We start from the raw sequence: 24,016 nt of genomic DNA on the forward strand, positions 1-24,016 counted from the left end.
GTGTGCAGAAATAAAAACGGACACGCCGCGCAGCTGCCACGCTCACGCCACGGTCACCACGCCACGCAGCCAGTGTGCGGGAGCCCTTCGTGCGACTCGGCCTTAAGCGAGAATTATACTAGACGCATCCAAAGTGGCGTGCGCCATCGTGACGTCAAAATGACGTAATATCCAGCAGAGGTTCTTTTTTTCCTTCTTCTTTTCAGCGGCGCGACAAAGCGGAAACGGGAGGCTTGAACGATTTCGCCGACAACCGGATGCCAGGACTCTCAGAGTGACTGCAAGTCTCTCTTGTAAACTACTGGGTTAAGAGTTCTTTTATGACGTCATGACCATGACGTCACATTTGTACGCGCCAGCTGGGCTGCGTCTAGTCTATAAGACCCTTTACAGACTCCGTGTGGCAAACACAATCATCAGCGCCACCGTGACACACATACACACACACACACACACCGGTAGCTAAGACGGATATAATTAACCCCATGTTCACATCGGCCCAATGTCTGCCGATTGTGATTGGCGATATATATCGTGCATCCCTAATTTGTAAGGAAATGTATAATACTCCAGGCCTGCTCATTCTGTTTGTGAATGATCCGTCTCTCAGCTCTGGGGATGACGATGGTGGAGAGCGAGGCCTGCTCCACACCTGGAAGGGCTACTCCTGTAGCGTCACCCCAGAAAGGCTGCTCCTCCCCGGGCCGATCCTCCAGGTCGCCCTGGGCACACGGCATGGTGTTCTGCTGGTGGAAGGTAACAGTTTTTTTATATAGATATATTTTTGTGTCATTAACAGGATTTTTTCCAGAGTCAGAAATGGGCCTTTTTGGGGGGGGGGGGGGGTCAAGTTGATCTTCTGTTTTTTCTACTGTTGTTTGCTACATTTCTGTTAAACCCAGTCAGAGAGGATTTAAAGTGCTATTTTTTCTTTCAGTTCTTATCATTTTCCTGCCGGGGATTTTCTTTTTGGAGATGGCTAAAACCTTTTTTTGGGGGGGTGCCAAAAATTCTTCTATGCAGGAAAAAGCCTGCTTTATTCCAAACAGACTGTAGAGCAGTGGTTCTCAAACTTTTTTTCAATAATGTACCCGGTTTGAATTGTGTTTTTTAGCCGAGTACCTCCTGACCAGCGCTAGATTTACTAAACAGCAGCCATGTGACTGAAAAACATTTAAATGTTAATGAAAAAAGGCAACAAAAATTTAAAAAAAAAATGTAAAAAACTTGGAAAAAGTAAGGCAAGAATAGGTGGATGATAGTATCAGAAACTTAGAAAATGTGGCAGGTTAGCTCAGTTGGTAGAGCGGGCGCACATATGCAGACAAAAACCTTGAAAAAGGCAGAATTGTTTTTAGAAAAAAGCGACCAAAACTTCGACAAACTTGGAGAAAGAAAGAAGACAGTGGAAGGAAGGAAGGAAGGAAGACAGGCAAGAACAGGCAAGAACAGGTCGAAAATAGTGACAGAAAGCGATTAAAAACTTTTAAAAAAGTGACAAACTTCAAAAACAGCAACAAAAACTTAGAAATAAGTAGAGATGCACCGATTACAACTTTCTAGGCCGATTCTGATTTTTCTTTGAGTTAGGCCAGCCGATTCCGATTTCATTTTTTCTAACCACTTTACAGCTCACACACATATTTATTTTCTATCTTTTCTTTAATAGAACATTTTGCACAGAACATAGAACATTTTTGAACAGATAATGGATCACTATAAAATAGAACTATATAAAGTACTCCTGGTGTGAGAAATTAACACACATCTAAAGTGCAACGTTAGAACCATTTCCTTCTTTTCACATCCAATATCCAACTAAAGAAATGTGATTTAGGTTTTTGGTGTCGTCCCTCCACGCCCTACTTTCTCCTTGCAGGTGTTGTATATTGCAAACTTGTTATCTTCTGCACACACGCTGAAGAATTCCCAAACAGCTGACATGTTGCAGGTTAATTCACCAGGTTCCCTACATGTGCGAGAATAGCGCCGACACACGCTTCACACCGCGAGCGGGTACGCGCCACACACGGAGGAAAAGTTGAGAGAAAGGAAAAAGACGCCGTCCGTGTGTGCTTGCGTCCTTGAGAACTGTAACTGGTATAACTTATGTTGTCAGTTAATTGGAGCGTTGACCGGCATGAAATCACCATATGTCAGACTGACCTGCCGGTCGGTGGTCATGGCCAAGCACGTGAAAACCGGCCAATTCCGGTCACCGGCCGGTCTATCGGTGCATGTCTAGAAAAAAAGCGCTCACGTACTCCCCTGCAGTCCTCCAAAGTGCCCCTCGGGGTACGCGTACCCCCATTTGAGAACCACTGGTGTAGAGAGATGTCAGGAAACGAGGGAGAGAACTGGGCATGTTGCCTCTCATGGTCGGTGTCTTAACCCTTTTAAAGAGTGTGGTACTGTTGAGTGGGGAGGAAACTATTTTGGCCATTTATTTAGCATATATATATATATATATATATATATATATATATATATATATATAAAAATTAATCAGTGCTGGTTACACTTGCATGAATGCAAAGAGTGGCTTCTTTTTCTTTATTTCATCTCATTTGTAACCCAGATTAATACTTTGGACTTCTAGGACTGGCATTTGTAATTCTTATATCTATTTTTTAAAATCATATTCTAAATAGTTTATTGTTTAATCAAAGCATGTCTGCATTGACTAGGTTAAAGTTTATTGCTACTGTATAATCTCCCTCTAACTGGGAAAAACGAACATTTTGATTAGAAACAAACTGCCACGTTCTCCTTTTGCTTGTTGTGCCATTGTCGCCTCCAATTCAGGCGGACAAGTGTACAGTTTTGGGGAGATGCCATGGAAGCAGAGTCAAGCGCCCGAGCCGGCCAAGCCCACCCTGGAGAGCGCGCTCAGCGGCCAGCGCGTGGTCGCCGTCGCGGCCGGGAGCTTCCACAGCGGCGCGGTGACGGAGGACGGCGGCGTCCACATGTGGGGCGACAACGGCTCGGGCCAGTGCGGCCTGTCGGGCCTCAGCGCCGTCCCCAACCCGACTCCGGTCGCCCTGTTGGACTCTGGCGCTGCCGCCAGCCCCCCGCAGACGGCTCCGGTGCTGGAGCTGGCCTGTGGGGAGCAGCACACCCTGGCGCTGTCGGCCCAGCGGGAGGTGTGGGCGTGGGGCAGCGGTGGCCAGCTGGGCCTCGGCGTCCACGCCTTCCCCGTCTGGAAGCCCCAGAAGGTCGAGCACTTGGCGGGCAGGCACGTGCTCCAGGTGGCGTGCGGGGCGTCCCACAGCCTGGCCCTGGTGCGCTGCCTGAGCCCGCAGGACGTCCACCGCCCCCTGGTGGACAAATGCAGACAGTGCAACCAGCTGCTGTTCACCATGACAGACAAAGAGGACCACGTCATCATCTCTGACGGCCACTACTGCCCGCTCGGCGCGGGGCCGGCCGAGGGCGGGCACGGGCCGGAAGCGCTCGCTCCGTCGACGCAAGCCCTCAAAACCTCCCCGTCCGAGCCGGTCCTCTCCTTCCACGCCGCAGCCTCCTCAAACGCCCCGGCGCCCACGGGAGGCGCCGAGCCCACTCAGGACTCAGAGAACGAGGCGTCCGACGGAGCGCTGCCGGCCTCGGACTCGGACCCCTCGGCTCAGTCCAGATGCGGAGGTGTTTCCGGGGTCAAGGGTTCACCCTATCCGGATGAGCAGGCCGTCAAAGACTATCTGAAGAGACTGTCGGAGAGCGCGCAGGCGGATCAGACAGCGAAGGCGACTCTGCTGGTGAGTTGGACTGTATCACAGTAATGAGATTAAGATCGGGGGCCCTATCCTGCACCCGGCCGCAGCGCAAAGCCCGACGCAAGTGTCTTTGCTAGTTTAAGACCGACGCAGTTGTCAGTTTCCTTCTTATTTTCTTCACTCTGTTGTCCGTTAATATTATTATTATTGTGAACCTTCATGGGTCTCACGACGCGATTGCGATTATGCCGCCAGCGATATGAATCGATTCGACATCACGATGCATCACGATGCGTCAGATATATCTACGAACTCCATCTTTTTTTTTTATTGTATCTGCTCTTAAAAAAAAGACCCTCCCTGAATGTAGCGGCATCTGAACACAGCAGGCAACAGACCAAAGGCAACAACAGCAAAAAGCAGCGAGCGGAAACATCAAAACGCAACATCAGCAGGCAAATAATCGACTATGGTCTGTCACTGCATCGATGCAGATTCGTCCAGGTCCACATCCCAACGCATCGATGCAGTGATACATTTCAACACCCCTGGTTATTACACTCATAACCCCAAGGCCCCAAATACACACATCATGAAGATGTGATTTTTCGAAGGCCACTATTGATTCTGCCAGAAGGACCTGGAGCGCCTGGAGATGTATTTTTTATAACAACATGAACAAAAATAAAAAATAAAAATTTCCAGCCCAAAACTGGCCCTGTCAGATGGAGACATACTTTGAATGATTGCAGCTGATAGTGTTGAGAGACCTTTGGTAGATTCCCAGATGTACTTCACAGCCGTTTTTTTTTAGGACGACTGATTATTTGACTATTGCATTTACCAAAAAATAGTAGAAAGAGGATTCGCGCTGATTATTCCAGAGTTGCTCTTTGAATTTGATTTAAATAAAACAAATTAGGCAACAAAAAAAAACAACTTTAAATTTTTAAATAAAAAAAAAAAATCGTCGCAAAAAAAAAAAAATCACGATACATTCCGATTTCCGATTTGTTTTCCCCCACCCCAGCCATTCATTGATATCCGACGTACAGAATAATAGGTCCTGGATATACTGGAACGTTTGATCTAGTAGCACCCCAGACTCTACGCTCACATTTGAATTTTAAGGCCGTCGCGCGCATCGCAACCACAATAGCACAGGACAACACACGCCCACTCAGCCGCCAATTTACCATTCTGCCCTCGGGTCCCTGGGGTGCAATAGAGCTCGCTATGGCAAAAGCCTGGCGCCTGCAGCCCTAGCAGCCCTAAACAAGAGACCCAGATAAATCACTGCCACGTAGGGTTGGGTACCGAAACCCAGTTCCACTATGGAACCGGTTCCTACGCAACCGGTAGGAATCGGACCGGATTAGAACGCAAATTTCGGTTCCACTGAAATATTTCCCCTCTGTCGCTCCGAAACGACCGTAAAAATAGCTACCGTACATGTAAGCCACTTTTAAAATGCCATATTTTCCCTCTGGGCTCACCAAAACGGACGTGAAAGCATATTACGGCTACCACATCTATACAAGAGCCTTTCGTTGATGTAATTTTTCAGTTTTTCAAGAATCGGTTTAGGAATCGGAATCGTTTTAAAAGTACCGGTTCGGCATCGGAATCGTAAAAATCCAAACGATAGCCGACCCTGCTGCCACGTTGTCTGCGTTATCTGTCTGTCTTATTTCTCTGCATGTCGTTCTGTGATGTTTGAACCTTTCTGGTTTCTCTGTAAGCGTGCCGTGTCCGTAACGCGCGGTGTTTGCGGCAAAGAATTTCCCCTTGGGGGGGGGGGGGACAATACAGTCGAAAGTCTGTTCACGCGCGACTCTGCTTTGTTTGCCTTCCCCCAGACGTCGGAAGGAAGGCTGACCACCTCCACCGCCACGCTCAACAGCCTGGTGGCGTCCTGCGCCTCCGCCGTGGGCGAGCGGGTCGCCTCCACCTACGAGGCCCTGTCCCTCAAAAAGATGATGAGCTTCTACCTGCCCTCAGGAGCGGCGAGGGCAGACGGGCCGGTCGCGGGGCTCGCGGGCATCGCCGGCGACAACGGCGCCGAGCGCGTCCGCCAAGAGGACTCCACACAGGCCAAGAAGAGCTCCAGCACGGGGGACATCCGCGAGGAGGAGGCCGAGGGTCTGCGGCGGCGCCTCTCGCTGCCAGGACTCCTCTCTCAGGGTAGATACGCTGTTCACCTCTTATCCTCCTCCTATACCCTGCTGCGTAAGTACTTCTTGCGCACGTGCAGGTTGGTGTGTGTGTGTGTGTGTGTGTGTGTGCGCGCGCGCGCGCACACGTTTGTGTTTGTCTTTGCTTCAGGCTTTCTCATCCAGCTGTGTGTCGCACCTTGTGCACTGTTGAATCTTTATAGTCTGTGTATGTCATCTCTTAGTCTCGCATTGCCAGACCTTCTTCCTCCACAGCGCTGCGGAGGAAGGTCTGGCTAGTCGTCCACACAGCACTCCTGGATGGGAGGAAAAAACGTGCTCTGGTTTATTGGCATTTCTTTAAGCCAATCACAATCGTCTTGGGCGGCGGAGCCACGGCGCCTCTGCTAAATAGCCTCGGGAAGGAGCTTGTTTTGGTGGAACATGTGTACGTTCAAAAGTAGTTTTAGTCGCGCGAGAGAAAACTCAGATTGGACAGATAGTCTAGCTAGCTGTCTGGATTTACCCTGCAGAGATCTGAGGAGCAGTTAACCATAGTCCTCAGAAATCCACCGGAGGTTAGAACGCCAACACAAAGAAAGAGGAAGGGGACGCACATTCATTTTTTATGAAATGATTTACCTAAATATTTTCTGTTTATACGGTACTACTACATCATACCCGTTTCCACCTGAATTTGCTCAGCGAGTCACTCTGGCATCAAGTGATGCTGCTCATTAACTATGCCCTTGGAGCCGAGCTGCACCAGTCACATCGGTGGATCTGATACAGGCGGGCCAGAGGCGAGCTAAACGGATGACGACAGTTTAATCTACCAGTAGGGCTGGGCACCGAACGTCGATACTTTTATGGCACCGAAAGAAATACTCCCATCCTATGAGTATCGGAAAATGATATCTTTCGGGGCCAAATTTCGGTTCCAAAAGCGTCTGAAAGCGCAAGCTTATCTGTCCTCTCTGCATATTGACGGAGAGCGGAGGTCGACCTTTCTGTTAAAGAGTACGATTTTTTTTTTTTAAACGGTATATGGTTGCGTTCGCTAACCGTATACCGTCCCAACCCTAATGATGAAGTTGACTCTGGCACTCAACGGCCACAATGAAAACAGCAAATTGTGACCCCCAGGGCTCAGTGTTTGTGTCCTTCTTTGTGCGTGTGATTGCCACTCTGTTTGAGCGAGGCCAGTCTGTCTGAATGGTCGCCTTTGTGTGATTAAAACACAGAGGAATGCAGATTTGACATTTAGCCTCCAACTTGGCAGGGATTTTCAGCGATCAAGGAAAACACTGGACTGGAGGATTAAGCAGATTTTGCGTAGCAGAAAGAAGGTGTTGGGTGTGATTTAAGAGGGAGCGAAGGGAGTTTCGTGCAACGGTGCATAATGGGATAGCTTCTGTGTGACCCCCCAAACAGACGAACTCTCCTCCCATGATTTCCTCGCGTCACTCCCGTGCCTCCTCGACCTTACACCAAACGATGGAGAGGACGGGAGCCCCCTCCGACTCCAGCAAGACTCTCAGGATTATATTCAGATATTGGACCAGGATCAGTCTGCAGCTGTGAGTTATCTATTAGAGTGTCCCACACACGCCCCCTCATTTCTAGTGTCAGCACTTACCAGTGAACCACCCCAAAGACCTCTCATAAAACCATCCAGTTCCAGTTCCACTTCTCTTTCTCAAACCTTTGACTCTCCTTTCTTTATCTCTGTCCTTTAGGGCACCAGATGGCTCCCTACTGGGGGCCATAAAGATGTGTGTGTGTCTGTGTGTGTGTGTGTGTGTGCATGTTTTGTGTTTATTTCACGCACACCGAAGGGCGGAAATTAGCTGTTGTGCCGGTCCTTTAGTTTCCAGCCAAGGGAAAGGTGAATCTATTAGTAAAATAGTCACTAAAATGTTACGATTTTGATTCACACCACATGATCCTTGTCGCTTTTTATGGAGTTCACCATCACAATGTCAGAATTAGTCTTAATCAGTGGTTTTCAATCTGTATTTTTCAGACACGTCTGTCTTCAAGAAGCAGAAACAAATTCAACCCCTATCCTGCAATGGTGTAATCCTCCATCAGTGTTTGTCCTATCTGCTGCCTGCACTTCCTCTCAACCATTGTTTGTCTGCTGTACGGCAGCATGTGTTTGACATGACCCTGGCTGACTGTTGTTTCTGTTTTGCTAACCACACATTGATTTCTTCTGCTGGACTTTGCACCTGAGATTCATTCATGGTTAAAGGTGCCGTAGGGAGGATTGCGAAGATCCAGGACTTAGCCTAAAAAATGTGAACATCGACAACTTCTCAGCCCCTCCCTCCCTTTCCGCAAAAGCCCGAATCGGTCTTTTCTCGGGAGAGAAATAAGCCTTTTGTGTACATAGAAAAAAGTCTTAGATCTTTCAGTTCAGATCATGAAAAATGGGGGCAAAAACAAAAGTGTTGCCTTTATAATTTTGTTGCATTTACCCACTTAGTCATTATATCCCCATTACTGATGATTATTTATGAAAAATCTCACTGTGTAAATATTTAGTGAAAGCACCAATAGTCAACCCTACAGTATCGTCGCAATATCGACATCGATGTATTTGGTCCAAAAAAAAATCCTGATATCTGATTTTCTCCATATCGCCCAGCTCTAAGTAACTGTACTGTGATTACTGAGTTATCAACAGTAACGCGTTACGTTGCTGCGTTACGGACAAATGTAATCTGATTACAGCAACGCGTTACCCCCCCCAACACTGTTCAGGACACTTGTTTTTTTTGTGTTTTTTTTGTCCGTGCACCCACAGTGTCCCCGCGGCTGCTGAGGAAAGCCGGTCGTCCGAGGATGCGTGCGGTCGCCCTCACCCCATTGGGAGGGGTGGTCCCCGGGACCCAGGAGGTGTTTCCCAGCCTGCAGACGGAGGTGTGGAGCTGGGGTCACGGCGAGCACGGACAGCTGGGACATGGAGATGGTCTGGCCAGGTTGGAGACAGTCTCTTGTTACCGCGTCACACACAGAGGTGGAAAGAGTACACATACATTTGACTTAACCGTCTCAGGTCTCAACACAAGTTACACTTTTTAAATACGTAATTTCCCGAAAAATAGCGTCTTACATTCAGATCGCATTTCATATCATCTTTGTCATTTTTAACACAGCCAAACTAAAAATAAAAGCAATTCAATGCAATGATAATATCGATATGCTGTTCTTCTATAATTAAATGCAGTTATATATAGCGCACTGAAAACTGTTTTGTTGTTCTCGTAAATTTCATGACGGCAGAAATTTTGCCATGGCGGGCTGCCACTACAAAATCAACATAGAGGAAATGCTGCCGTAAACACTATATTGTTTTAATGTCTACGGATTGTGTAGGAGGAAAAATGTTGTACTTGCCCTTTAGGAGGGAAGCACAATATCTTTAAGAGAAGTGAGAAGCATTGTGTGTACGTACAAAGAGACACAAACATGCTTGTATTGAACCGCGGTTATTTCTTCTATTAAACGTTGCAAAATGAAGATGGACGTGATCCTGGCAGTTTGTTCTAAGGGTGCCACATACTGTATACACACGTTTCTGACAGTACTGTAATGTGTCTGTTTGCAGATTACAGCCGCTGTGCATCAAGAGTCTGAACAATAAGGAGGTGGTGCGGGTGGCAGCCGGTGCTCATCATTCCCTCGCTCTGACTGCTCAGTCTCAGGTGAGTCAGCGGCTTCTCTGCTCAGGTTGTTATTCTAAGTGTCTGACAACATTATGGAAAGGATCCCTACAGAGTTTAAAGAGTAAAATCCTCTTTGTTTATGCAGAAACAGCTCCGAGATCGCTATCACTAAACTCACCAGACTCCATTTAAATAATCAATACTTTTAGCGTGTATAGAGCCAACATATTGTCACATGTAAATCGGTAAACCATGTGTTTGTTTCAACCAAACTAGAGTTGCGATGGTTTGAAAAGTGGAATGACGACCCAAAACGTCTTTTTTCATAGTTGTATTTGGTTTCTGGCGACTTTGAATGAAGTGTGTTTTACGATGCTAAAATGACTGAATTTACATGGAGTCTGGTTGGTTTAGCGAACGCAATTTCGCGGATGTTATTATGTTTAAAAAAAGGATCTTACACTTTAAGAGAGGTCGACCTCCATAGAAATCCTTTCCATAATGTTGTCAGACACTTAGAATATTAATCTGAGCCTGTCAGCAGCAAAACGAGCACTTTTGTGGATGTAAATTGAAGATGCGCAATTGCCCCATTAACTTACATTGTAGCTTGTTTTCGCCGCTGCCGACTGCAGCGATCTCGCTTAATACTGGACCAATGTCAAAGATTGTTGTTCCCATCAGTCACTTAGACACAAAAACATTGGAAAGTAGGGCTAAAAAAACAACGAATTTACCCTTTTACATTAGACAAGACCCCTGCAGAAAAAAAAACAGTTGTTGTCAATCTGTTCTTTTCTATCCATGTGTATATTTGGCCAAATCTTCCAGGTGTTTTCATGGGGAAGTAACAGCTCTGGTCAGCTTGGACACACGGAGTCACCCAGCACTGTCCCCCGCCTCGCAAAGGTGAGGAAACCACTTCCTACACACACACACACACACACACACACACACACACACACATACAGAAAGCCTTCAAGGGTCATGTTCCTCTGCATCCACTCCCAGCTGTCAGAGGGGATCCGGGTCTGGGACATAAGTGCTGGAGATAGACACACTCTCCTGCTGGCAGACGGAGACTGCTTCCTTCCGATCATTTACTACAGCGGACAGCAGGTGAAAGAGGGGGTGGATGAGAGCCACGCCAAGGGGCCGGGTGAACAGGAAGAAGGGACGGAAGAGGAGGAGCGAGTAGGGGGCTACACCCAGCAGCCTGTACTGCTGCCCTTCTGCATGGATGTAAGCACAAAGTCCTTTTTTTTTGTTGTTGTTGCATTTTCTTACTCTTTCTCCAAGTGATCATTTTATTTGTTGTTTCAACATATACAAAAAAAATCTACACAAAACAGTATTGTCAAAGTATAACATTGCTGGCAGGTATTATGTCAATTCAACATCACACATTAAGCATGGTCATTGATATTATGGGCCCTATCTTGCACCCGACGCAAGTGTCTTGGCTAGTTTAAGACCGACGCAGTTGTCAGTTTCCCGTCCAGCGCCCGCGTCGTTTAAATAGCAAATGCGTCTGCGCCCATCTGTGGCCCATGGGCGTGCTGGTCTTACAGGGAGGTGTGTTCAGGTGCATTCTGGGCGTGCTGGTCTTACAGGGAGGTGTGTTCAGGTGCATTCTGGGCGTGCTGGTCTTACAGGGTGGTGTGTTCAGGTGCATTCTGGGCGTGCTGGTCTTACAGGGTGGTGTGTTCAGGTGCATTCTGGGCGTGCTGGTCTTACAGGGAGGTGTGTTCAGGTGCATTCTGGGCGTGCTGGTCTTACAGGGTGGTGTGTTCAGGTGCATTCTGGGCGTATTGCTATCTTGAGGCAGCGGGAAGTGATCGCGCCATATATCGCCAATAGCGCAGCATTTCATTGTTATTTTAACAGCACATTAGTAAAATGCTACTAGGCTCGGGCACAGCACGTGCACACTATGCTTGTTACACACACAGGGACGCACAGCAGCACACACACATGCAAAAGATTACAAATAAAAATATTACAGTGCAAATCCTCCATCATAATAGCAATGCGCCAAGGTCCAAACACACCTGGCTTTTAAAGGGAATGGGAGATGATCTCTGATTGGTTGATTGCATGTTATGCCCCAAAACACACCTCTGATTAATGAAGACACTAAGTACAACCCTTTAGAACCATGCGCCCGGCGCACGGACCCTTTTTTTTCCGCCGTCAACCTAGCAAAAGTGGATTTGGACACGCCCTAAACGCACCTGCGCCAGGCGCTTCACGCCGTGCGCTCAAATCGTTAAAATAGGGCCCTGTGTGTGTGTTTCTTTGAATCACGTTGTCTCCTGTTGTCTTCCAGCTCGGTTATGTGAGCAACGTGGTTGCGGGCGGCCAGCGGTGCGTGGCGCTCTCGGACAGGAACGTGATGGGCTTCATCGCCAGCCTCCACGAGCTGGCCTCAGCCGAGAGGAAGTTCTACTGCAAGCTGTGTACCATCAAGACACAGATAATACGCCCCCTGCTGGAGCTGGGTAAGTTTTAACTTCTCAGAGTCCGAATGAGCAGTGTGTGGCACTACTGCTGACAGAACCCCTCGTGTATTTGCAATTCTTGTCCTCCATCCACTGCTTTTTACCAATTCCTCATCATAACACTCGGCCTGACCGTTGCTGCAGAGCAGCCATTGTTTGTTTTGCTTCGGCTGAATTGTTTTTTGGCCTGTTTGTGTGCCGTCCCCTTTTCCAGAGTCTCTGAGTTCGGCCCTCAGCCCGGCGGCCATCGGGCTCCTGCAGACTCTCGCCGGCCGATTCAGCCTCTTGTGTCACCTGACCGGGCAGCACGCCGCCAGCCTCACCGCACACCTGCGCCGCGTCCGTGACGTCAAAAGCCTGCTCATCCTAGACCACGCCGGCATCTTCCTCGACTCCTACCACGAGTACGTGGTCGCCCACCGCCATCATTGGAGTATTTGTCGGTCTCAGAACAATACGTTGAATCGAACTTTATGCACTTCCACGTCTCTCTCTCCAAAGGTACTGCAGCACTGTGGGCAACTTCCAGGTGATGGGAGGTTTCCAGACCCTGACCAAACCCTCACTGTGAGCACACACACACACACACACACACACACACACACACACACCAGAGATGGGGACTCGACTTGAGTCGCATTTTATGCCTACCATACACTAAAAGATTCTGAACAGACTTTAGAAAGACTAACTCTGACACCATCTCACATCTAAAGACAATCTGTCATGATGTTAGTTTTGAGTTTTTTGTCTTCACGTACGGTAACATCAGACACGTTTGATTTTGTCGGAACATCAAGACAGGAAAAAGACTGACTTAAGACAGCTGGGGACTGAGTTTTATGACCACCTTACACCAAACAATTGAGACGAAGGGAGTGCGCCCCAACTATAGCAAGACTTTCTGGGATTTCATTCCGATATTGGAAATTAGGTAAGGTAAGGTCTGCATAAGTCGCACACACACTGACTTCCGACTTGCCTTGAGACTTGTCCTCAAAAGACTTCAGACTCGACTCGGACTCGAGACTCGTGAGCAATCTATTTGAATGAAAACGTCTGATAAGCTGACCGTAACCTATAACCTTACCTACCTACGTAACACGTAATATGTAACGTATCTGCTGCGTGCGACCACACGCGAGAGAGGACAACAAACATGTCGACCGCACCGGCAGCTGTTGTGCTTTCATCAGGAGCTTTGGCTGTAAAAAGTTCAGACAACAACAAGGCCCATACAAAAAGAAGGCACTGAATGCAAAATATGTGGACTCAGAGACTAGAGACTTGACGTGGACTCTAGCTCAGGGACTTGAGACTTGGACTCTATCTCAGAGACTTGGACTCTATCTCAGAGACTTATAACTTGACCTGGACTCTAGCTCAGATACTTGAGACTTGGACTCTAACTCAGAGACTTGACTTGGACACTAGCTCAGTGGACCTTTTTCACAGCAGACAGTTTGACTTGTCATAGCAGGAAAAGCTGACTTGACTTGGACTCTAGCTCAGAGACTTGACTTGGACTCTAGCGCAGAGACTTGACTTGGACTCTAGCTCAGAGACTTGAGACTTGGACTCTATCTCAGAGACTTATAACTTGACCTGGACTCTAGCTCAGGGACTTGAGACTTGGACTCTATCTCAGAGACTTGAGACTTGACTTGGACTCAAGCGCAGCGACTTGACTTGGATTCTAGCTCAATGATTTGAGACTCTAGCTCAGGGCCTTGAGACGTAGCTTGGACTATAACTCAGAGATTTGAGACTTGACTTGGACTCTAGCTCAGAGACTTGTAATTTGACTTGGACTCTGTCTCAGAGACTTGAGACTTGGACACTATCTCAGAGACGTGTAACTTCACCAGGACTCTAGCCCACAGACTTGAGACCTGGACTCTAGCACAGATACTAGAGACTTGGACTCTAGCTCAGAGACTTGTAAGTTGACTTGGACTCTAGCTCAGAGACTTGAGACTTGACTTGGACTCTAGCTCAGAGACTTGAGACTTGACTTGGACTCTAGCTCAGAGACACCCACACCCACACACACAATTTCATCCTAAAAACACTGCTTTGGTAAGGTGCTGTGACACAATATTACAGTGATGTTGCAAACAGCCAAAAACCACCCAAGATTTCACACGACTCTAAATGCTGGAGAACAAAACTAACTAGTGCCGATTTGTCTTTGAAGAGATTTCTTTGGGAAGAGTCCCGAGCTGCTGAAAAGGCTGTCTGAGTGCAGCGAGGAGAACCCCAGCATGGCCGACCTCCTGGTGGCGCTCTTCTTCCTCCCAACGCGCCACCCTCACGAATACGGCCGGCTGCTGCTCAAACTGGCCACCTGCTTTGAAGTGGTGGGTGAAACACACACTACGGCAATGGGAACTTTGTAGTTTTATTAAGTATTTTATCTTGAGTGTTGTGTTGTTATTCCTTTTCTTAGTGTACCAGTTGAGCACTGCCTCCCTTTTTTCCATACCAAATTATAAGGAAACTGGGGCAGGGCTCCAGACTAACTTTTTGCCTTGGTTGCACTGGTGCGCCTAACTTTTTTATTTAGGTGCACCAGCACAAAATTTAGGTGCACCCAAATTTTTCCTCGCGTCGCCGTTAACGCTGAATGGCGATACACGATATATAGCTCTGTGTTTGTTTTACAAAGTGGGCTAAATGTTCAGTTTTAAGTCAAAGCCACTTTTCACAAGCTCTTTTATTAAAACAGATTGTGATTAAAATAAAAGTAGTAGTAGTAAATAAAGTAATAGGGTTTCCTTTACCAGTTTGAAAATATATAGCTGCAACACATTCAGAAAGTTATCTGAAATAAATAGCTTAGGATATATTAAAAAATATATATATCTTTGAGAAAGCTCCTTCACTTGTTTTCAACAACAATAACAGACTGATTGAAAGAGAGAGAGGACGCCCGGATAGCTCAGTTGGTATATATAGAGGTTCAACTCCGACCTGCGGCCCTCTCCTGCATGTCATTCCCCCCTCTCTCTCCCCTTTCATGTCTTCAGCTTTCCTATCAAAATAAAGACAGAAATCTTTAAAAAAAGAAAAAAAAACAGACAGAAAGACAAAGGGAGACAGAGGGAGAGAGGTGGAGTGCGATGGACTGAAGCGTATGCTACTCACAGAGTGACGGCTGACTCATTATGAATGGGTCCAGCACGGGTCGAATGCGCTTTGGCGGGTCGGGGGGCGGGCGGGGGCGCGGAGGAGAGATCCAAACACAGGCACGGCTTTACAGAAGGAATGGGTCACGTAACGCAACATTAAACCATATCTATATAAACGACATTGCTTCGTTAGTGGAGAGGCAGCGGATGCGAAGACGTTAGGTGCACCGGTGCGACCTAGGAAAAATCTTAGTCGCACCCTTACAAATTGGTCGCACTCTAGAGCCGTGTGGGGACTTGTAAAATAAAGTTTTTTTAATAATTTCTTTTTTTCTTCACTTATTCGATCAGGCAAGTGAAAAAAAATTCTACTTGCTCAAAGTCCATTTTTAAGGGCCCCTGTACAAATTGTTGTTTTGGAAAAAAAACGTCAAAAAAACGTTCATAAAAAATGTCAAAAGCGTTGGAAAAAAATGACCAAAAACCCCGTCGAAAAAGGTTAAATAGAAAGAAAAAATGTCAAACTCGGAAAACAAAACAAAAAAAAAACTAAAAACAGAGAAAAAAAGAGATTAAAAAAGTTCTTTTTAATAAGGTTTTTTTTTCACATATTCGGTTGGGCAAGTGAAAATGGAAATTATTGGTTTGCATTAGCAGTCACTAAATAGAGCATTTTTTTTTTTCTAGGAAATGTTGCCGCAGACAACCAGTTTGTAATACTGCAAATAATTGAAATATTCCAATACTTCATTCGGGAATAGATAGTGACATGAATTTAATTTATTTATTTAAATGAGAGTCTTTGAGATTATTACTTTAAGAAACCTTAAAAATGTTTAGATTTTCAGCTTTTTTGATCAAATGGCAAAAATCAACAGAATCAGACTCTTATTTAGAAAATCCCAATGCGTTATTTCACGCTAAATATTTGTGTGTGTGTGTGTGTGTGTGTGTGTGTGTGTGTGTGTGTTAGTGCTCCGATGAATACCAGATGCTGCAGGACAGCTGCTCTAAGTTCGAAGCTTTGGCCCTCGAGCTGAAGAGAAAAAGGAAGGATGCTGAATACACCTTCCATTTCTGGAAGAGCTTCCCTGGCAAAATGACGGTATTAACTCGTGTGTCTGTCTGTCTGTCTGTCTGTGTGTGTGTGTGTCTGTCTGTGTCTCTGTGTGTGTGTGTGTGTGTGTGTGTGTCTGTCTGTGTCTCTCTGTCTGTCTGTCTGTGTGTGTGTGTGTCTGTCTGTCTGTCTGTCTGTCTGTCTGTGTGTCTGTGTGTGTGTCTGTCTGTCTGTGTGTCTCTGTGTGTGTGTGTGTGTGTGTGTGTGTGTGTGTGTGTGTGTGTCTGTCTGTCTGTCTGTCTGTCTGTGTGTGTGTGTGTGTGTTTGCTCATTTTCTTTACCAGAACTTATTGAGTCCTCGAGGTGTCACATGATGTCACGTTATGGCTGAATGGTGTGTGTGTGTGTGTGTGTGTGTGTGTGTGTGTGTGTGTGTGTGTGTGTGTGTCAGGACTCTCTGCGGAAGCCTCACCGCCGGCTGATCTGCGAGAGCAGCAACAAAGCTCTGACGCTACAGAACGCCGGGAGGTTCTCCGTCAACTGGTTCATCGTGTTCAACGACGCTTTGGTCCACGCACAGGTCAGCTTCACACACGCACACACGCATACACGCACACACACACACTTTTCATTAGGTCCTTTAACGTTTGTAACTTGGTGTGTGTGTTTCAAGCGTTTGTGTGTGCTTGCCTCCGTGCTGTCAGGGCGTGGCGCCTTGTAAAAATCTCGTAAGTATGCAGCCAAAAGCAAATGTCAGCACAGTGACCTGTTCCCTGTCCCCCCCTCCCGCCTTTTCTCCTGTTTGTGTGTGTGTGTGTGCGTGAGAGAGTGAGAGACGGGCTTAGGGCTCTGTGTCATAGGATTCTGCCCCTAAACACATCAGAAACACCCCCTATAAAACTGGTGGAGTCCTATGTGGTCCTGTGATGCACAAATGCTAATATAATACAGATATCTTTTTCCCGGGAGATTGTAGAGCTTTCTCAGCGTAACGTCTTAGTATTGTGTTGTCAAGTAATGTCAGCAGATTATTTCATTTACAATATACTTTTTAACGTCTGTTACGATGTCTTTCTGTACAACATACACCGTAAAATGTAGGGCTGTCAAAATGAGCGCGTTAATAACGAGTTAACACAAACTCCTTTTCTTGCCACAAGTAGTTTTTTAACGCGCGATTAACGCACCGACGTTCTCTGATTTCGCTCCGTAGTTTGAACTTTGGAGTATATCCACTTAAATCTGCTTGCTTATCCTGCGTGGAAACTTATATTTGCTTCATTTGAAGTTAAATAATGGATTTTTGCACGGAATTCCATTTTGAAACTTGCTCAGAAAACACTTATGGGCCATATTGTAGGTGCGTAATGACTTATTAATATGACCAGTGATGCCCAGCCCTATCCCGACCTCCGCCCTCTCTGCCTGCTGCATGGAAGGATGAACCGACTGTAACCAAGGCTAAATGGGTTTTAATGCATTTTAGTTTTATGCTCATCCACACATTTCTGTTCTTCATTTTGCTACATTGCAACTAGGGGCTGAACGATTTTGCGATTTTTCGGCCAGATATTACGATTCAATTTGCCAGCCGTCCGTCCGTCTGTCTGTCTGTCCATCCATCCATCCAGCTCCAGCAGGGGACTCCAAACTCCCTTTCCCGAGCCACATTAGCCGGGGATATAGGGCCCTATTTTAACGATCTAAGCGCATGGTGTGAAGGACAAGCCGGGCGCATGGTTCAAAAGGGTTGGACTTAGTGTCTTCATTAATTCATAGGTGTGTTTTGGGGCGTAACATGTAATAAACTAATCAGAGATCATCTCCCATTCCCTTTAAAAGCCAGGCGCGTTTGGACTTTTGAGCATTGCTATTATGATGGAGGATTTGCACCGTAATATTTTCATCATAGGGAATATTTCATCATAGTCTCTCCACCTAGTCCTGGGTCTTCCCCGAGGCCTTTGAACTTTGAAAAAAGAGATAAAAACTTCATAGAAAAAAAGACAGTCGAAAAAAGTCAGGAAGAAAGGCAAGAATAGGTCAAAACAAACGAGAAAACCTTCAAAAAAAGGTAACAAACTTCAAAAACGGCAACAAAAGCGACAAACTTGGAGAAAAAAAAGACAGTTGAAGTAACTACAGCCTTGGAACTGAAAAAACATTTTGCAAAGAATGTCACGTACCCCCTGCAGTCCTCCAAAGTTCCCCTAGGGGGACACGTACCCCCATTTGAGAAACACTGGTGTAGCAGATACAACGCCCTCAAAACTGCTCTATGTTCTTATGCAAGGATGACAACATAGATATGACCTGCCATCGGCAATACATGTTTTTCTTTCAATAAGCGTGGAACATTGAACAGTCAAACACAGGACATTTATCACAAAAGCTAAAGTTATAATAATAATAAAAAACTATTCCAATAAAAAGATATCAGTACTTTCCTGTAAACTGAAGTTTCTGCTCAACAGCAGCATTTAACGTGATGGTAGACGGCGTAATATGTAGAAGATCTACATATTACACCGTCTACCATCACGTTAAATGAAGTGATACAAAGAAATAATTCACTGAAAATAGCACATTTCTATAAACAATCTGTGATGTGTAACATTCTACCAGCATTCAAAGTATGAGAAAAACAGTAAATATCATAATAAAAAGAGGCATAAAGCATTTTCAACCAAATGTTTCAACATCAAACATTCAACAAAATATTTCTTCACGATTTAGCCAGGCGCATTCTTTCAAAATTGTGATTTTTCGATTTGAAAACGATTCATCGTTCAGCCCTAATTGCAACCAAATCCAAATCGAAATATAAAAACTCCAATTAAACCTGTGAAGGTGTGAAGTGAGTTCCTTCGTGAAGAAGAGTATTTCCCTTTCCCGTTGAAGCCTTGGGTCTTTACTGTTGGTTCACATGTCATTTAATAATAGGATTTTGAAAGGACAGAGTGAGCCGCCGATGGCAGCACATAATTCATAATTGATCTTTCGACTAGGGATGCACCGAATCCAGATTTTTGGCAGAATCTTAACCACGACTTCCATTTTCACTTTCAAACAGCCTACTGCATTGAACGCTCCACCTACGTAAACACCTTCCCGTAATCAACGGCGGCGTCATTACGTCGACCAGCGTAGCGCAAGCGTAGAGGTTCGGTTCGGTGGGGAAAAAAGTCTAAGGTTCGGCAGAAACCCAACCCCGTCAAAAAGCCCAACATTTGGCCGAATCCGAAGCCCAATCCTGGATTCGGTGCATCCCAACTTTCGAGGATATTCACTTTAGCGGAAATACCCTCTACCCTTTCAGAAAGTACCAACAGTTTCTTGTTCACTTCTCAAAAGCAACAGTCATGGTGTGTGTCCATTTGTCAGCGTTGTTTCAACGCTTCCCATTCATCTTCTACGGAAGCAGCCGTGCAATGCATTCCGGTAGCATCGCGCGGGGGGACTTTGGAGAAGCGGGGCGTCGACTCGCCTGCTCCTCATTTGCATAAAGTTAAATCCAGGCAACTTTATGCAAATGAGGAGCGGCCGGCCTCGGCTCGACGCCTCTCAACAGCCGACGAGAATCTTTGAAACTGACCGTTGTCGATCTGAAGTAAAGACAGGTTCAGCAACTGCGCGGTGTATTTCTCGCTTAACCTTCCTGTTGTCCTCGGGTCAAATTTTACCCATTTTCAAAAAGTTTCTATATCAGAAATTTGAAAAAACAATTGTCGAAAGAACGTTGGAAAAAAAAAAAACTAAAAAACGTCAAGGGCAGAAAAATCGACGAAAGCATTGGAAAAAGTGGCAAAAAAACATCGGGAATAGTGACAAAAGTTAAAATTTTGACCAGAAAAACAAAAAGTTTCATGGTCAACGGGAAGACAACACAAGGGTTAAAATGTTTTCAGAAACACGTTTCGGTGAACACATTTTCGTATTCCAAAACAAGCTGGACACAGAAATGGCACATCCTGAGGAAAGCTCATTGTGGGACTGGCTCTAGTGGCTGTAATTCTGCACCAAGGCTGAATTTAGGGAAAGAGACTTCAGATACAGTATTAGGGGACCACTAAGGTCTATATAAAAGAGACTTCAGATACAGTATTAGGGGACCACTAAGGTCTATATAAAGAGACTTCAGATACAGTGTTAGGGGACCACTAAGGCCTATATAAAAGAGACTTCAGATACAGTATTAGGGGACCACTAAGGTCTATATAAAGAGACTTCAGATACAGTATTAGTGACCACTAAGGTCTATATAAAAGAGACTTCAGATACAGTATTAGTGACCACTAAGGTCTATATAAAAGAGACTTCAGATACAGTATTAGGGGACCACTAAGGCCTATATAAAAGAGACTTCAGATACAGTATTAGGGGACCACTAAGGTCTATATAAAAGAGACTTCAGATACAGTATTAGGGGACCACTAAGGTCTATATAAAAGAGACTTCAGATATAGTATTAGGGGACCACTAAGGTCTATATAAAAGAGACTTCAGATACAGTATTAGGGGACCACTAAGGCCTATATAAAAGAGACTTCAGCAGCATGTCATAGGACCTTTTAAACCAATCACAATTGTCTCGGCCAGCGCTAAGCTCCGGCAAAGGTAACGGTGCCTTTGCAAAATAGCCTCGGGAAGGAACTTGTTTTGGTGGAACGTGTACATTCAAAAGTTGTTTTAGTCGTGCAACAGAAAACTCCGATTGGACAGATAGCTGTTATTTAGCTAGCTGTCTGGATTTACCCTGCAGAGATCTGAGGAGCAGTTAACCATAGTCCTCACAAACACAAAGAAAGCGGAAGGAAACGGACATCGGCCAAAAGACATGCATCCGGCGGAAGATCCTGCGGCACCGGAGCAATCCCAGAAGTGCATCGTCGTGCATATAGACTATCAGTGAAGAGAAGGTGGTGGCGAGCCCACTAGCGTGCAATGCTGGGACACGGGGCGATCCCATCCGTGGAAACAACGCGTATATGGACACGTACCATAACTGGCAGCAGTAGACTGTGATCGTCCTGGGTGTCTTGTGATGTGAATGTGTGCGACCGTTTGACTGATTAGCAGGGTGTCGCTGACAAAGAGCATGCACGTTTACTTCCTCTTTTAAAAACATGTGAAACCACATGTTGTCTTGCATGACTGACCCCCGGCATCCCACCGTCTAAGATTAAACCAAATGCATCATTGTTAGTGTCTTCAAAGTCTGCCTGAAAAGTTCAGTGGTAGGTATTGAATTTCGCCTAACTAGTAATTATGACCAAAGTTTATTCTTTAAAGACATCTATGTTGTGATTTGCCGATAAAAGAACGTTCGGAATGAACCAAAATTGTTAAAATAAATAACGTGGCTGATTCCGCGCGAACGCTCTTCACAAGTAAAATCAGTTCACTACTTTCATTGAATTTGGGTGTTTTAAAAAAAAAAACGTTGAAAAAAGTGACAAAAATGTTGTGAAAAGTGACAAAAATGTCCAAAAAAATGACAAATGTGGAAAAACGTGACAACAATGTTGTGAAAAGTGACAAAAATGTCGAAAAAAGTACACAGACACATTGGGGAAAGCGGCAAAAGTGTCGAACAAGACGACCAAAAAGTTGAAAAAAAAGGTTTTCATTTCAAATTTTGACCCAGTAAAACCAAAAGGTTACATGGTGGACAGGAAGACAACACAAGGGTTAAAGCCAATAAGCAGCGTGTTGTATTGTAGCAGAACACTGAAAGCAGCAGAAACTGAGAACACTAACATTATTAACAATTATTTATCGCAGGTAATATCATTATCAAGATATTCAACAATGTCATCGCATATTTACCTCATATCGTGCAGCCCTATCTTGAATCATTTTTTCCTCCTAATTATGAACAACTTGCTTATAGCGAAGGCTGTAGATCACCTCCCATTTTTGTATGTAAGGTCCGTACACATCTAATGGGCGTATTCTGGGCTGACACCCACCAACCTGCCAAATGGGGGTAAAAATGTACTTTGGCCGGTAACTTTCAGTCCTTCTAGAAAAATGTGGAGTTTTTTTGTGATTGTTGCGGGCAAAAATCCTTGATTATGCGGCACGTTTTCTTAAAAAATGTGATGGAATATGCGGGATATTTATGCAATTTTATGCGAGCGGGAACTTGCAAAAAATTGCAGTAACTTGCAAAAATTTCAGGAACTTGCAAAAACTGCGGTTTCCTCATGGCTTCATCGGGGGTTTGCAGCTTTTCGATGACGTTGACGTCGCGTAATTGCGTCACTTCATAACGTGGGCTTTGGCTGATTATGCATTGAATTATGCGATCACATAATCGCGTTTTTCTGGAGGGACTGGGTTTGTAAAGTTACGTGCCGGTTTGGCCGATGATGAATGAAGCGAATAATTCTGCGTCTGTTCGAATTGTCAGTTTGACTCAGTATTAGAACTGTAATCGGGCCTTAAAAGTTAGGCCTGACGAGGCCCGAGCCCGACAAGTACATTTTGATTGACAGCTTTCCAGCCCGACATTATTCAAATGTGCGCACGCACACAGCTCTTTTGCCTTTTTGTCAAGAATGAGTCATGTATACATTTTTTAAACATCATTTATCCATGACTAACGGAGGCTATAGGCACAGCTTCGATCAACATGGCTCATCAGCGACAAATTCCCTGTCGCTTTGCTGTCGTACTTTAACAGAATGTCGCATCTTTTGCATTTCACATAACCCACTGGCTCATTATTCTCATTAAGCTCATTATGTCAAAGGTTTTCCACACCTCAGACTTTGCTTTCTTTGCCGGTGCAACCAAAACGTAATCGCCAGAGGCCAGCCTCCGTTTCACCTCATCAGCATCCATTTTCACGCTAATCGAAACGCAATCACCTGACCGCTTATTTACCGCACAAGCCCGAGCCCAAGCCGAGCCCGTGTAAAATGATAGAAATTAAGACCGAACCCAACGGGACCCGACGGGTTCGGTCTTAATTTCGGCAAAGATCTTCAGCTCTACTCAGTGTTGCCAGATTGGTCTGATTTCCGCCAACACGTTTCAGGGGGTTTTGGGTGTGTTTGGCTCGGAAACGTAATCTTTATCTGGCAACACTGCTTGTAGTTCTGATCCTACATTGCTACACTGAAATGGAGAAGACGAACTGAACTGCGCGAAACAAACCAGAGGAGCTGAAATTAAAAGCTGGTTATGAAAAAACATTCGACTAGTGGAAAATCCTAGTAGCCATGTTGGCTGGCGATCAAAAGAAGTTCATTTAAAGCCCCGGGCGTATTCATAGCAACTAGGCTTGTGTCAGTCTCTGTGTTCAGAGATGTCAATAAGCTTAATAATGCTGTTTCCCCTGTCTAAACTCTCACCTCTCCTTTCTTTCCTCTCCCCTCTTCCCTCCTTGGTTGGCTCCCCTTCTCCGTGCTTGTTTCCCGGCTCCCCCTCCTCCAGTTCTCCACCCATCACGTCTTCCCCCTGGCCACGCTTTGGGTGGAGCCCATCCCAGAGGAGAACACCGGCCTGTAAGTCTGCTCCATCACAGCGTCAACATGTTTCCAGGTTTTTCTGTGTGAATAATACCGAAATATAACCTCACAATTTCCAGATCTTAAAGGGTAACTACCTGGACCCTATTTTCCATTGTTTGTGTGTGTAAGTGACTGATAGGAACAGGAGTTTTTGGCGCCCTCTTTGAGGTGTTTGTTTCAAAGTTTTTCGCGCATTTTTCAGAGTTTTTGTCCCTTTTTTCGAGTTTTTTTTCTACCGTTTTTTTTTTTTTTTTATCTCAATCGTGC

General features: G+C 45.5%; 1 protein-coding gene across 5 annotated transcripts in view; it reads left to right on the plus strand.

Annotated features, from left to right (window-relative positions):
• Positions 1-24,016, plus strand: part of als2b (alsin Rho guanine nucleotide exchange factor ALS2 b) — a 48,265-nt gene that overhangs the window by 1,091 nt on the left and 23,158 nt on the right. For 2 of the 5 annotated variants that reach the window (XM_031304799.2, XM_035998414.1), the window contains 15 exons: positions 611-756; positions 2,806-3,755; positions 5,573-5,942; positions 8,679-8,853; positions 9,483-9,579; positions 10,372-10,449; positions 10,552-10,782; positions 11,870-12,041; positions 12,256-12,445; positions 12,543-12,608; positions 14,239-14,401; positions 16,146-16,277; positions 16,681-16,809; positions 16,934-16,957; positions 23,673-23,743. In XM_031304799.2, coding sequence (XP_031160659.1) covers positions 611-756; positions 2,806-3,755; positions 5,573-5,942; positions 8,679-8,853; positions 9,483-9,579; positions 10,372-10,449; positions 10,552-10,782; positions 11,870-12,041; positions 12,256-12,445; positions 12,543-12,608; positions 14,239-14,401; positions 16,146-16,277; positions 16,681-16,809; positions 16,934-16,957; positions 23,673-23,743 — 2,994 coding nt within the window. The remainder of the gene's footprint in view (positions 1-610; positions 757-2,805; positions 3,756-5,572; positions 5,943-8,678; positions 8,854-9,482; positions 9,580-10,371; positions 10,450-10,551; positions 10,783-11,869; positions 12,042-12,255; positions 12,446-12,542; positions 12,609-14,238; positions 14,402-16,145; positions 16,278-16,680; positions 16,810-16,933; positions 16,958-23,672; positions 23,744-24,016) is intronic. The other 3 variants (XM_031304801.2, XM_031304800.2, XM_031304802.2) reach the window with 3 other exon arrangements.

This window comes from Sander lucioperca, chromosome 24 (assembly GCF_008315115.2).
Source record: "Sander lucioperca isolate FBNREF2018 chromosome 24, SLUC_FBN_1.2, whole genome shotgun sequence".
Classification (NCBI taxonomy): domain Eukaryota; kingdom Metazoa; phylum Chordata; class Actinopteri; order Perciformes; family Percidae; genus Sander; species Sander lucioperca.